The following is a 13,486-nucleotide window of genomic DNA, read 5'->3' as shown; positions in this document are numbered from 1 at the left end:
TAACAGGCAACAAGTGCACTTATAACACAAAAACTTAATTCTGTCCTCATACTTCCCTGTGGGAAAACACCACATTTATATACTACACCTGTACAGCTTTCTAACAGCCATGGTAATATTGCAGAAGTTTTGCAACTGTGAGAAATGGCGTTATTGTATAGGAAGGTACATTTTATCTACAGCTGAGACTCTGCCAGTAAACTAGTGAATGTGATGTGTGGGGGCTAAAATACATTTAAAATGGATAGCTTAGCTGTTTTTACAGGATTGTGGTGTGGAGGAAGGGGGTGTTCCCTTTAGCACCCTTAACTGGTTTTAAGTTTTCCCTCTTTATAGGAATTATACTGTGGTTGGGCAGAGGCAGTCTGAACAGATTAAAAATCACACAATTTCCATCTACATATTATAGTGCATCCTTCTTCACTGTATGACAGGATCGACAGAATAGACTTCTTGTCAGTTTCACTTTACTGTCTCCATGTCTCCTTGCCCAGGCAAGCTTGTGTGGGAAACAGATGCAGAAGTGCCCTATTGTGTTTTTTTCAAGCTCCCTCAGCAGCCTGATTTTATTCTGTTTATAATCTTACAAGATGGCTGAGGCAGACTGCAAAAACAGATACAGCCCTCACCACTGCCACCTAGCCAAGTGTTTCACAGCTCCAGCTTGGATGTGCCGTACTATGAACAACCTCACTTCTATTGTTGTGTGGCACTATGTTTCAGCATGACCAAGTTGCACACTTGCTCCTACCATTTCTCCTGTGCCTAAGTGACCTATTCAGGCACTAGTGCTGTATAGGAAAACTGTCAAAAGGTGGGTTGACCCCTTGAAGGGAGCTGGGCATAACCTGTAACTAACTAGCTGCCTCCCAAGTGGTGAGATAAAGAGACCAACGAGCAGCTCAACTGAGGGGAGAGGTGCAAGGAGTAGGAAAGTCTCCTGCAGGAGATGCTGGGTCAGGGAAAAGACCTGGAAGGAAACTAGCCACACTAGCCAGGTGGAAGACCTAGCAGGGGGTATACATCCTGCATAGGTAGCAGCCCTCTGAGGCAGAGGCCTCAGGAGGATCCAGGTGGTTTGTCCATCTTGATTTAACTTGAACTGCGTTTGATTTTCAACAATAAATGTATCCCACAGAAAAAGCAATGAATACTGACATTAGAAGAAGCTTTACTGACGCACGGTCCTGGAAATTGGACACTGGCTTACATGAGTGGGAAATGCAGGCACAGTCTGATGCAGTTTGAGGAGATCCTGTTACAACACCTTACAGGAAAATTTATAAAAAACTCATTTACACTTCCCTCCTTAGGATCCCAACTAAGGCAGGGCCAGGAATAATATACGCCATTTGTTCATGTGAGCGCAGTCCTGTGCACAGAGAAATTAATAATAATAAAAAAAGTCACACTACTTGGGGCACTCCAGATACCAGATTTTGCAACATAACAGCTCTCCAATTGCTCAGTGAGGGCAGACTTGTGGTTATAGTGGGGAAAAAATGTTTTGTAATTATCTGATTAATAAAGAGCAAGTTATACTATTGGAATGATATAAATATACAAAGGCGGTGAAAGTTATAATGAAGAATATAATATTTCATAAAAATAAACACTTATTTTCATATTAGAATTGTAAGAAATTTTTTTTCTTTGCACAAAGTTCAAGCTGTATTCAAGTCCAGTAAGGTTTATATGGGCGGCTTTATGCTTTCACACTCAGCTGCACAGACACTGCCTTTGCTTCTGATTTAGCCCGGTTTCGTTTTCTTTTTCGTTTCTTCTTAGCAGCGGAAGGCTGTTGGGTCTCCTGCACTTTTTTATTTTTCTTCAGGCAGCTAAGAGGATTGGGGCCACCTGCCCTCTTACGTTTTCTTCTGTTTTCAGGCTCCTTTACTAGTCCCTGTTCTTCTTTAAGATGCTCAATACTTTGTTTCTGGTGCTCTGGAACAAGCTGATTTGCCTGCATGGCTTGAACAAATGCCAGTGATTTCGGAGAAGGTTTGTCCAGCACCATAGTGTTCTGAATAATAAAGAGAAGAGGAACTCCAGGCTTTTTCTTCACTTTTGTTGCCAAATCCTGGTCCTGTCAAAATCAAACACATCAGACAATATTTTGGAATGGATCAAACCTTCAATTCAAATGCAACTGCTTTTAAAACACAGATTAGTCAGATACATTCTATAAAAAAAAGTCAGAGTATACCTCCCTTTCACTATCAGGGATAAAGATGATGGAAATTTACCTCCTACCTTTGTGGACAGAAAAAAGTATTTAGAACAGGTAAACAGGTAACTGCCCCAGTAATCTGCAAAAGAGGTAAATGTTCTAATAGAAGATGCTATATAAGATTCTAGCAAACCATCTTATTTTCACATAATGCAGAATATAAAACAGATTCAGATTCAAATACATAAAAGTGCTAGTGAATGCACATAAAGTCACAATAATAGACTTAATTACGTCTTATCTGCACACAGGTTTCAACAGCACTTGCCAGTTTAAATATCATTTTCTATTTAAAAAAGATGAACCAAAAGCTATTCCAAATGTCCAGGTTAGCATTTTAATAAAAATTACAGTATGTTAAACCAATGCTAACACAGACTGGTGGACATGCAATCAGGGCACGTACAATCTTTTTGTTCCCATTTATCATGCAAAAATCACATCCGCTGCTGGTTTCCTTAAAACTGTCACTCTGTTTTAGGGAACTGACTACAGTAACAGCTAATCATTCACTGGTGCTGACAAAACTGGTAACTTTGCATGCAACCTACAATTTTCCCATTTTGTAATTTGCATGTAAAGTTACTTGTCTTGGGCATGCAAGTCTTATACATTTAGTCCCAATAAACCATATAAATCTCATGTTCATAGTTGACAGAATTCCTGATACTTAGGAATCAGAGAATAGATTTAGGAAATATGGCTTAACTTTATTTCAAAATGTATTACCTGCGTAGCAACGAAATAGTGATGAGGATTACCCTCTTCAATCATGGACAATAGACATGCTGAACCACTCACTGGATCTTTGAAGTGGGAACAGTTTCGAACTTGAAATCTTTGGGCAATTAGCTTTGCTCCATAAAGTTCCTTCCCCAATGACTCCAATTCTTTTAGAACACATCTAAAGAGCAAAAATAAGACTGATTTACTAGGGAAAATAACTACTTGCACAACTGTTGCATACATCTGCAAAGATATTTTAAATTTTGAATTCTCAAACAGGTCTGATTATAGCTGAACATTATCTGATCAGGCTCTATGCTTGTCACACAGTGCCCAATAATCTGAACGAAATAACAGTTTATCTCACTTCAGCAAATGTTCAATAGTTCTAAACAAGACTGACCAGTAACGTTTAAAATATTAAATAGGGACAATTCAATGGCAGTGTCAACTCCTCATACTCTTATTTATGTTTATACAACTGCTTCAATTGCTATACAAATATATTACCACATTCAAAAATGTATGTCAATACAATTATGGCCACTATAAAGAAATTCAAGTTTCTTAAGACTGTGAGCCCTTTGGGTAGAGGACTGCCTCTTCCTATATGTTTAGACATCACCTAGCACACAGAGCACTACCATAATACAACTAAAACAAAATAATATGCAATGGTGCCAACTGCTTTATTTACTGCATGTGGTGTTAATTTATGCCTTAATGTGTATGACCACTGAGTTGCTATGAGATCTCAACTCTGAATGGCATGACACAGAAAAACAGGCACTGGGATGTCTGATGTACAATCAATTTGATTACTATTTTGCAGGTTTGCAACTACAGGTACTCAGCGGAAACATTCTCTGGGATTTACATATTAAAGGGGCATGTGGGGCGATGAAAATCAGGGCCTCTATAAAGCACAGACGGCTTGACAGGGCTTGGGAAGGGTCTAGAGCCCTGCAACGCTAGCTGGGGTTTCTTCAGAGACATGTGTATTGAGATGGGTATATGTGAATAGTCATATTCACATCTTAGAACGATAATGCCATTTCAACCATAATTACACCATTGCTAGGGCAATGCTCTGATCCACTCAAGTTATACAATTAAGAAAACAGAACTCCTTTTTGTTTTCTCTCATACCCCAAAAGTTCACTGCATACTCTTTCAGAAAATTTTAAGAGTGCATCTATTTCAGCTAACAAAGCAATCCTGAAGCAAAGCGGCATGATGGAACAAAACCAATTAATAATGCTGCTGGTTAGCCTGGTCTTTGGTTTCTGTGCTGCCATTGTTATGTACAATGATATACTATATATATATATATATATTTTTTTTTTTTTTAAAAGATCAACATTTTCCCACTGCACATGGTTAAAAAATGAAGTGAAATTGAAGAAAGCAGATAATGATGGTGAAAAGGTGGTAGATTTCAACTCTGTGGACATGGGGAACATGAAAGGATCTATCAAATGAATGTAAACTGAACCACTGCTTTCAACATGAAGTGTTTTTCCAGGGATGGCAGAAACTATTCTGGAGGTGAAGAGATGGAATATGCCAAACTACTTCTACTCAGCACAATGCTAAAATCTAGGTTGGCCTGCTCTGTGCTACATGACTGTCACTGCTGATTTATTTGCAATAAAGAGGAAGGAAAGGAGGTTAGGACAGACATGTATCAATGTAAGAGGCAGTTGTTTGTCTGCAGTTCCACCAGCTTGCAAAGTAAAGGATTCTTTTTGGAACAGGTGCTCTAGGTTGAAAGCAAATATGGGTTGGGACAAACCAAAAAAATCCACTACCCAGGGATCAAAACTCAACCCCTTTTTGTTCATTATACTTACTTCCTTTTCAAAGCAACTATGATGCTTTTTTTTTTTATTTATTAAAGTCACCCACGCAACTACCATTGTACATCATATCTTGCATTGTACCCTGGCAATATCACAATAAGTCAGGGGCTCTTCTGCCTGATGAAGCTCAGGAAGTTCTGCTGTTGAAATAACTATTGGAATATGAAAATGACTAAGGTTACACGTAGTTCCTCAACATGGCTAAAACATGATTCCATCTTTGAAAGTAAGCAGGGTGAAAAACATGTGTTACCATGCCCTTGAGGCCTTATCTCCAAAGCTATGCCCTCTGAAGTCTAAGGATAGGATTTTCAAAGGGTGCCGAGTTAGTTCCCCAAATACCACTGAATTTCAAGTTAAGTTATTTGAAAATCCCAGCTTAAAGAAATAAAACAAGCTGTGCACAAGGTGAGTACTGGATTTAATTGTAACATAACTGCAATCAACTTTCTATAGGACTATTTCAAAATATGTAACTTATTATTAGGGCTGATTAAAGAGGGAAAAACATTTAAAATATCGTATTCAATGAATTTCATCAGTATCTGTTGCTGAATATATTCATTGAACAGTATTTAACCGGCAGCACAGGTGGCTGAAGTCACTGCTGGTAAATAAGAATAAACTTACAAACACAATTCTATCAGTCCTACTTACTGCATCTCCTTTTCTCTTTTTCTCTGACACATTTCCTATTCTCATATATACATCCATCTTCCTTTTTACTAATTTATCCCATCAACCTGCCCAACCCTCTCACTCAATGAGACTTTCATCAGACGCCCAATATCCAGAGGTCTGAACCTGCTGGTCAAAGGACAATAGGGAAAGGTAGAGAAGCTCCACTGACTCAGGGCAATGCCTGGTGAGAAGCCCACCATCCTTCCCAGATACTGGGGAAGCAGAGTGCTCTCCCTGAGGCCAGCTTGGGGGCACCAACACCCAATTCTGGCACTGCTGGACGGGATCGGCTTTCTCTCCTTACCTCCTCTTGCCCCCGGCCACGGATGCCATGGGAAATAGCAGAGGTTGCCACTATTTTACCATTGCTGCATCATGTGGCTGCTGGGGAAAAAGGGGGAGTCATCTCTCCGAGCAAAACCCCTACTCCGAGTACCTCTCCAAGCACACAGTTCCATCCCAAGGGGAGTTGACCTGCTTCTTGGCAGTTTCACTGTGGGGAAGCTGGTTGGAGTCAGGTCATAAGAACACAAGTATGGACATACTGGGTCAGACCAATGGTCCCTCTAGCCCAGTATCCTGTCTTTTGACAGTGGACAGTGCCAGATGCTTCAGAGGGAGTGAACAGAACTGGGCAATTTATCAAGTAATCCACCCTAAGTTGTCCAGACCCAGTTTCTAGCAGTCACAGGTTTACAGAGATCCAGAACATGGTGTTGCATCCCTGACCGTTTTGGCTAATAGCCATTGATGAACCTGGAACTCCCAGAATTTGACATTCCTGTGTGTAACCCCAGAACTTGACAGTACTTCAGTCAGCCACTGCTAGCTGAAAACCAAATACCATAGAATTAGGAATAATCTTACGCCCTGAAAGGCAAGGCCACACACAGCTGCATGTTTGCAATTTTTCTAATCAGAATGGGACAGAGTTAATGTACCATAAGAATGGAAGGAATGTTTGAACAGCTGACGTTGGTTAAGTGTCTCTGATACAGAAGTTTTATTGTTATTATAACTAAAAATGCTTTAATAATAAAAAATAAGTATGTTGCTAAAACTAAAAAAATTGGTAACCCACCAGGGGGTTACCATGATGACCCACCAGGAGTCACTATAATTCATGTGTTTTAAGTTAGCTATAAAAAATTAGGCAATAAAAACAAAAACAAACAAACAAAAACTTTAAAGCACTCCAAGAAAGCTTTTCTTTGGGCAAAAATCTGGCACCTTTAAACTCCCCAGCAACTGGACAGAAGGATGGCCCCCAGAAGGGTGGTTGCTGATACCTCGAAACCATTTTAGACTTTGACTAAATATAAATGTTTAAATGCTCTAACCCTACTGCTACAGCGTGTGCACGCGCTCACTTAAAACCTAATACAAAAGTAATTTTAGTTAAAAGCACTCTTATTTATGCCAATCAAACATAAGAACGGCAATACTGGGTCAGACCAAAGGTCCATCTAGCCCAGTATCCTGTCTTCCAACAGTGACCAATGTTAGGTGCCCCAGAGGGAATGAACAGAACAGGTAATCATCAAGTGATCCATCCCGTGTTGCCCATTCCCAGCTTCTGGCAAACAGAGGCTAGGAACACCAGCCCTGCCCATCCTGGCTAATAGCCATTGATGGACCTATCCTCCATGAATTTATCTAGTTCTTTTTTGAACCCTGCTATAGTCTTGGCCTTCACAACATCCTCTGGCAAGGAGTTCCACAAGTTGACTCTGCGTTGTGTGTGAAGAAATACTTTCTTTTGTTTGTTTTAAACCTGCTGCCTATTAATTTCATTTGGCGGTCCCTAGTTCTTGTGTTATAAGAAGGAGTAAATAGCACTTCCTTATTTACTTTATCCACACCAGTCATGATTTTATAGACGTCTATCATAATCCCCCCTTTGTCATCTCTTTTCCAAACTGAAAAGTCCCAGTCTTATTAATCTCTCCTCCTACGGCAGCTGTTCCATACCCCTAATAATTTTTGTTTCCCTTTTCTGAACCTTTTAAAAGTCCAATATATCTTTTTTGAGATGGGGTGACCACATCTGCACACAGTAATTAAGGATTCATATAGAGGCAATATGATATTTTCTGTCTTACTATCTATCCTTTTCTTAATGATTCCCAACATTCTGTTTGCTTTTTTGACTGCCGTTGCACATTGAGTGGATGTTATCAGAGAACTATGCACAATGACTCCAAGATCTCTTTCTTGAGTGGTAACACCTAATTTAGACCCATCATTTTATCTGCATAGTTGGGATTATGTTTTCCAATGTGCATTACTTTGCACTGATCAACATTGAATTTCACCTGCCATTTTGTTTCACAGTCACCAGTTTTGAGAGATCCTTTTGTAGCTCTGCACAGTCTGTCTGGGACTTAACTATCTTGAGTAGTTTTGTATCATCAAATTTTGCCACCTCACTATTTGCCCCTTTTCCCCGATCATTTATGAATATGTTGAATAGGACTGGCCCCAGTGTCCTTGGGGGACACTACTATTTACCTGTCTCCATCCTGAAAACTGACTAGACCTCTACCACGATATAACATGACCCGATATAACACGACCCGATATAACACGAATTCGGATACAACGCGGTAAAGCAGTGCTCCGGGGGGGCGGAGCTGCGCACTCCGGCAGATCAAAGCAAGTTCAATATAAAGTGGTTTCACCTATAATGCGGTAAGATTTTTTGGCTCCCGAGGACAGTGTTATTATATCTGGGTAGAGGTGTATTTATTCCCACCCTTTGTTTCCTATCTTTTAATCACTTATTGATCCATGAACGAACCTTCCCTCTTATCCCATGACTGCTTACTTTGCTTAAGAGCCTTTGGTGAGGGACCTTGTCAAAGGCTTTCTGAAAATCGAAGTACACTATAGCCACTGGATCCCCCTTGTCCACATGCTTGGTGACCCCCTCAAGGAATTCTAGTAGATTGACGAGGCATGACTTCCCTTTACAAAAACCATGTTGACTATTCACCAACAAATTACGTTTATCTATGTTTCTGACAATTTTGTTCTTTACTATAGTTTCAACCAGTTTGGCCAGTACAGAAGTCAGGCTTACCGGCGTGTAATTGCCAGGGCCACCTCTGGAGCCCTTTTTAAAAATTGGTGTCACATTAGCTATCCTCCAGTCATTTGGTACAAAAGCTGATTTAAATGATGGGCTACAGACGACAATTAGTACTCCTTCAATTTCACATTTGAGTTCCTTCAGAACTCTTGGGTGAATACCATCTGGTCCTGGTGACTTATTACTGTTTAGTTAATCAATTTGTTCCAAAACCTCCTCTAATGACATCTCAATCTGGAACAGTTCCTCAGATTTGTGACCTGAAAAGAATGGCTCAGGTTTGGGAATCTCCCTCACATCCTCAACCGTGAAGACCAATGCAAAGAATTAATTTAGTTTCTCCGCAATGGCCTTATTGTCCTTGAGTGCTCCTTTAGCATCTTGATCGTCCAGTGGCCCCACTGGTTGTTTAGCAGTCTTCCTGCTTCTGATGTACTTAAAAAGTAATAGCAAAAATTTTGTTGAGTCTTTGGCTAGCTGTTCTTCAAATTCCTTTTTGGCCTTCCTAATTATATTTTTGCACTTTATTTGCCAGAGTTTATGCTCCTTTCTATTTTCCTCACTAGGATTTAGCTTCCACTTTTTAAAGGATACCTTTTTTCCTCTCACCGCTTCTTTAATTTCTTGTTTAGCCATGGTGGCTCTTTTTTGGTTCTCTGTTTTTTAAAATAAATCTATGTTCACAATTTATTCCTACCACTGCCTTAAAAAAAAAAAAAAACACCCACCCACTAATTAAATTACCACTGCTTTGGGTTCCAAAAACCCTAAACCCATCCATGAATTTACTAATTCTCTTTTGAACCCAGTTATATTTTTGGCCTTCATAACATTCCCTGGCAATGGGTTCCAGTGTTAACTGGGCATTGTCTGAAGTACTTCCCTATGTTTGTTTTAAATTTGCTGCCTATTAATTTAATTGGGTGACCCCTGGTTTGTGTGTTAGATAAACAACACTTCCCATTTCTTCACACCATTCATGATTTTATACCTCTCTATATTATTCCCCTTTACTTGTCTCTTTTCGAATTTGAACAGTCCCAGTCTTTTTAATCTCTCCTCATATGGAAGCTGTTCCATACCCTGAATAATTTTTGTTGCATTTCTCTGTACTTTTTCCAATTCTAATCTCTCTCTTTTGAGATGGGGCAATGAGAACTGCACGTAATATTCTAGGTGCGGGCATAAAATGGATTTATATAGTGGCATGATATTTTCTGTCTTATTTTCTATCCCTTTCTTAATGGTTCCTAACTCTGTCAGTTGTTGACTCCTGCTGCACATCGAGCAGATGTTTTCAGAGAACTATCCACAATGACTCCCAAGTTTTATTTCTTGAGTGGTAACAGCTAATTTAGACCCCAACATTTTGTATATATAATTAGGATTGTTTGTCAATGTGAATTACTTTGCATTTATCTACATTGAATTTCACCTGCCAGTTTCTTGCCCAGTCACCCAGTTTTATGAGATCCATTTGTAACCTTTCACAATCTGCTTTGGACTTAACTAGCTTGAGTAGTTTTGTACTATCTACAAACTTTGCCACCTCACTGTTAACCCCCTTTTCAAGATAATTTATGAATATGTTCAATGGCACTGGTTCTAGTACATATCCCTGAGGGACACCACTACTTATTTCTCTCCACTGTGAAAATTGATCATTTACTCCTACCCTTTGTTTCCTATCTTAGAGTCATAGAACTGGAAGGAACCTCGAGATGTCATCTAGTCCACTCCCTTGCACTCAAGGCAGGACTAAGTATTATCTAGACCATCCCTGACAGGTGTTTGTCCAACCTGCTCTTAAAAAACCCCAATAATGGAGATTTCACCACTTCCCTGCACAATTTATTCCTGTGCTTAACCACTCTGAGAGGAAGTTTTTCCTAATGTCCAACCTAAACCGCCCTTGCTGCAATTTAAGCCCATTGCTTCTTGTCCTATCCTCAGAGGTTAAGAACAATTTTTCTCCCTCCTCCTTGTAACAACCTTTTAAGTCCTTGAAAACTGTTCTGGCCCCCCTCAGTCTTCTCTTTTGCAGACTAAACAAATCCAGTTTTTTTCAATCTTCCCTCATAGCTCATGTTTTCTAGACCTTTAATCATTTTTGTTGCTCTTCTCTGGACTTTTTCCCCAATTTGTCCACATCTTTCCTGAAATGTGGTGCCCAGAACTGGACACAATACTTCAGTTGAGGCCTAATCAGCGCAGAGTAGAGCGGAAGAATTACTTCTCGTGTCTTGTTTACAATACTCTTGCTAATACATCCCAGAATTATATTTGCTTTTTTTGCAACTGCTGACTCATTTAGCTTGTGATCGACTATGACCCCCAGATCCCTTTCCGCAGTACTCCTTCCTAGGCAGTCATTTCCCATTTTGTATGTGTACATCTGATTGTTCCTTCCTAATTGGAGTACTTTGCATTTGTCCTTATTGAATTCCATCCTATTTACTTCAGCCCATTTCTTCAGTTTGTCCAGATCATTTAAAATTGTAATCGTATCCTCCAAACCACTTGCAACCCCTCCCAGCTTGGTATCCTCTGTAAACTTTATAAGTGTACTCTCTCTGTCATTATCTAAATAATCTTTTAACCAGTTACTGAACCATGAGATGACCTTGGCTTAAGATCCTTTGCTGAGGGTACTTGTCAAAGACTTTCTGATAGTCCACAATCACTATAGCAAATGGATAAACCTTGTCCACTTTTGCTGACCCCCCCCCACCCAATGAATTAATAGATTGGTGGGGTATGATTTCCTGTTACAAAAGCCATGTTGACTCTTCCCCAACAAATCATGTCCATCTATGTGTTTGATAATTCTGATCTTCATTATAGTTTCAGCCAATTTGCCGGATACTGATGTTCGATTAAGAGGCCTGCAACTGCCAGGATCACCTTTGAAGACTATTTTAAACATTGGTGCTACATTAGCAACCCTTCAGTCAGCTGGTGCAGAGGCTGGTTTAAGCGATAAGTTACACGATAGGCAAGCTCGGGTCCTTCAGAACCCTTGGGTGACTCACGTCTGGCCCTGGGGACTTATTACGGTTTATCAATTTGTTCCAAAACCTTCTCTGGGGACACCTCAGCCTGGCGCAGCGCCTCAGACTCACTGACGGGGTCGCGAGGCTGTGCGCAGCCTGGGGCCCACCGGCTCACAAGGCTGCCTGCGCCCTGCCCTCAGTGGGGAGGAATACGCTGGCTTTGCGGGGCGTCCAAGGAGCGCTCAGCGGGCGGACCCCGCACAGGTTGGGGAGCGCAGAGAAAAACACAGAGGGAGACTCTCCGGGCCGCTCTCAGCCGCCGCCGTCTCCCTGGGCCCTAGGCAGCTGCTCCCGCCTCCGCCGGGGCTCCCGTGCACAGCCCCGCCCGCGCCGGCAGGGTCACGGGGTGGTGAATCCCCTGGAGAGCCTCCCCGGGGCCTGGATATCAGTTCACCTCGCGCCTCCTCCGGGACGGGCACATGAGGCAGATGTTGGGCGCGCGCCCGCTAGGGACGCGGTAACGGCATCCACCAAGCGCGCGCACAGACGTCCGTCTGGTCACGGGACAGCATTACACCGCCCCCCCCGCAGCCACTGACCGGGTGGTGCAGAGCTGCGTGGCCCCGGCGAGGTAGCCGGGCAGCTGGTCGCGGATCTGGATCTTGTTGCGCAGCGCGGCCTGGCAGAAAGTCCCGTCCAGCAGCACCTGGAAGGGCTCCCGGAAGCCGAAGTTGTACTTGTAGAAGCTCATATATTTCTTGGCATGTTTCTGCCGCGTGATCTTCATAGCGAGAGCGGAGCGGCTCGGGCAACGGCCACAGCGCCTGCGCACCCGGAACTAAACGGTGGTTGTTGGCTGCCCCGGATCCGGAAACCCACAGGCATGTGCACGGCAGGAGGCGGGGCAGAGGGCGGAGCGTCTAGCGAGGGGCGTGGATCATGACGTGTGCCTTTGAGAGCCGGAACGAGACTGCGAAGCCGAGCCACGCCCGTTAGTGCGCGCGTGACCCGTTCGCCTCATCACCGGCACCAGCACGCGGTCCCGTGCGGGGCGAGGCATGGGCTCATGCTCGCCGCTGCGCCTGCGCTGCTGCCCTAGAGCCGAGCGCTGACCGCCAATGAGATTCGGGCGTGCGTCATCCCCACCCCCGCGAGAGCCGATTGGGACCCCGACCCGCCCCTGCCCAGTCCCGGGCCAGTGCGGGGCCGGCCCTCGTCACCCTCACCATCCCCGGCCTGGTCCCCAGGGAGAGAGGCCAGCCTGAGTCCACGCTACTGTCGCCAGCCCTGCTGGGAGGAAAACACAATTTTTGATCTGCGGAATGTTTCAAAGCTTAAGAAAAAATTTCATCCCAAATCGGGACAAAAAATAAAAACCTCAAAATTGTTTGGCTGGAGAGACATTCCAAATAGATGTCTTTGGGAAGAACTGAAATGGAAGTTTTCAAATTGATAAGAGTGCTGCAGGCAGGTGGCCTGGGGACCATCATTTCAGTTTTCCTGATGGAAAATTGAAAATTTCTCTGACATCCATGCAAATTTTCACTCACATCCATGCAGGGACCAAGCATTTGTCACATGCTATCTTAACCCTAGCAAAGGCTGAGCACACACCGCATGCTCTCAGGAGCTCAGCAAGACCACAGCTATCTGATGAGGAACTGCCCTACCACATGTCACATTAATGTTTTCTGTGCTTGGAAGGGGTGAGTTTTCCCCTCACCCTCTAGTTTTAATGGTCTCATTAATTGTACTAGCTACCCTTTTGCCTTTACAAAACCTGGTTTCAAATCCTGATTGGGACACAAGTGTCATGAGTTCTGTGGTCTCATTTTAGCCCTTAGTCAGCCTTTGTCCACATCAGAAAAACACTAGACAATTTTGCCCAATTTAGCATCACAGA

At 42.6% G+C, this 13,486-nt stretch overlaps 1 protein-coding gene across 2 annotated transcripts; it reads right to left on the bottom strand.

Annotated features, from left to right (window-relative positions):
* Nucleotides 1–1,603: 1,603 nt before the first annotated feature.
* Nucleotides 1,604–12,556, bottom strand: UTP23 (UTP23 small subunit processome component). Of its 2 annotated transcripts, none has more exons than XM_026646132.2 (3): nucleotides 12,183–12,556; nucleotides 3,032–3,134; nucleotides 1,604–2,086 (listed from the first exon to the last, which is right to left on the bottom strand). In XM_026646132.2, exons 1-3 carry the CDS (start codon nucleotides 12,368–12,370, stop codon nucleotides 1,706–1,708), a joined length of 672 nt encoding a protein of 223 aa, XP_026501917.1. In that variant the 5' UTR covers nucleotides 12,371–12,556; the 3' UTR covers nucleotides 1,604–1,705. The 2 variants fall into 2 exon arrangements, with proteins under 2 accessions (XP_026501917.1, XP_026501913.1); XM_026646128.2 differs by having other exon boundaries at nucleotides 2,960–3,134; nucleotides 12,183–12,552.
* Between the last annotated feature and the right edge of the window lie 930 nt (nucleotides 12,557–13,486).

The sequence above is a fragment of the Terrapene carolina genome, unplaced genomic scaffold (genome assembly GCF_002925995.2).
Source record: "Terrapene carolina triunguis isolate 2854851 unplaced genomic scaffold, T_m_triunguis-2.0 Scaffold58, whole genome shotgun sequence".
NCBI lineage: Eukaryota > Metazoa > Chordata > Testudines > Emydidae > Terrapene > Terrapene triunguis.
This window is presented reverse-complemented; position numbering and strand designations above follow the sequence as displayed.

Excerpts from the sequence above, each read along its gene's own strand:
- UTP23 (XM_026646128.2), bottom strand. The coding sequence starts at position 12,370 with ATGAAGATCACGCGGCAGAAACATGCCAAGAAATATATGAGCTTCTAC. Across the intron at positions 3,135-12,182 it reads ACGCAGCTCTGCACCACCCG|ATGTGTTCTAAAAGAATTGG; the intron begins GTCAGTGGCTGC and ends TTTGCTCTTTAG. Across the intron at positions 2,087-2,959 it reads ACTATTTCGTTGCTACGCAG|GACCAGGATTTGGCAACAAA; the intron begins GTAATACATTTT and ends TGATTTTGACAG.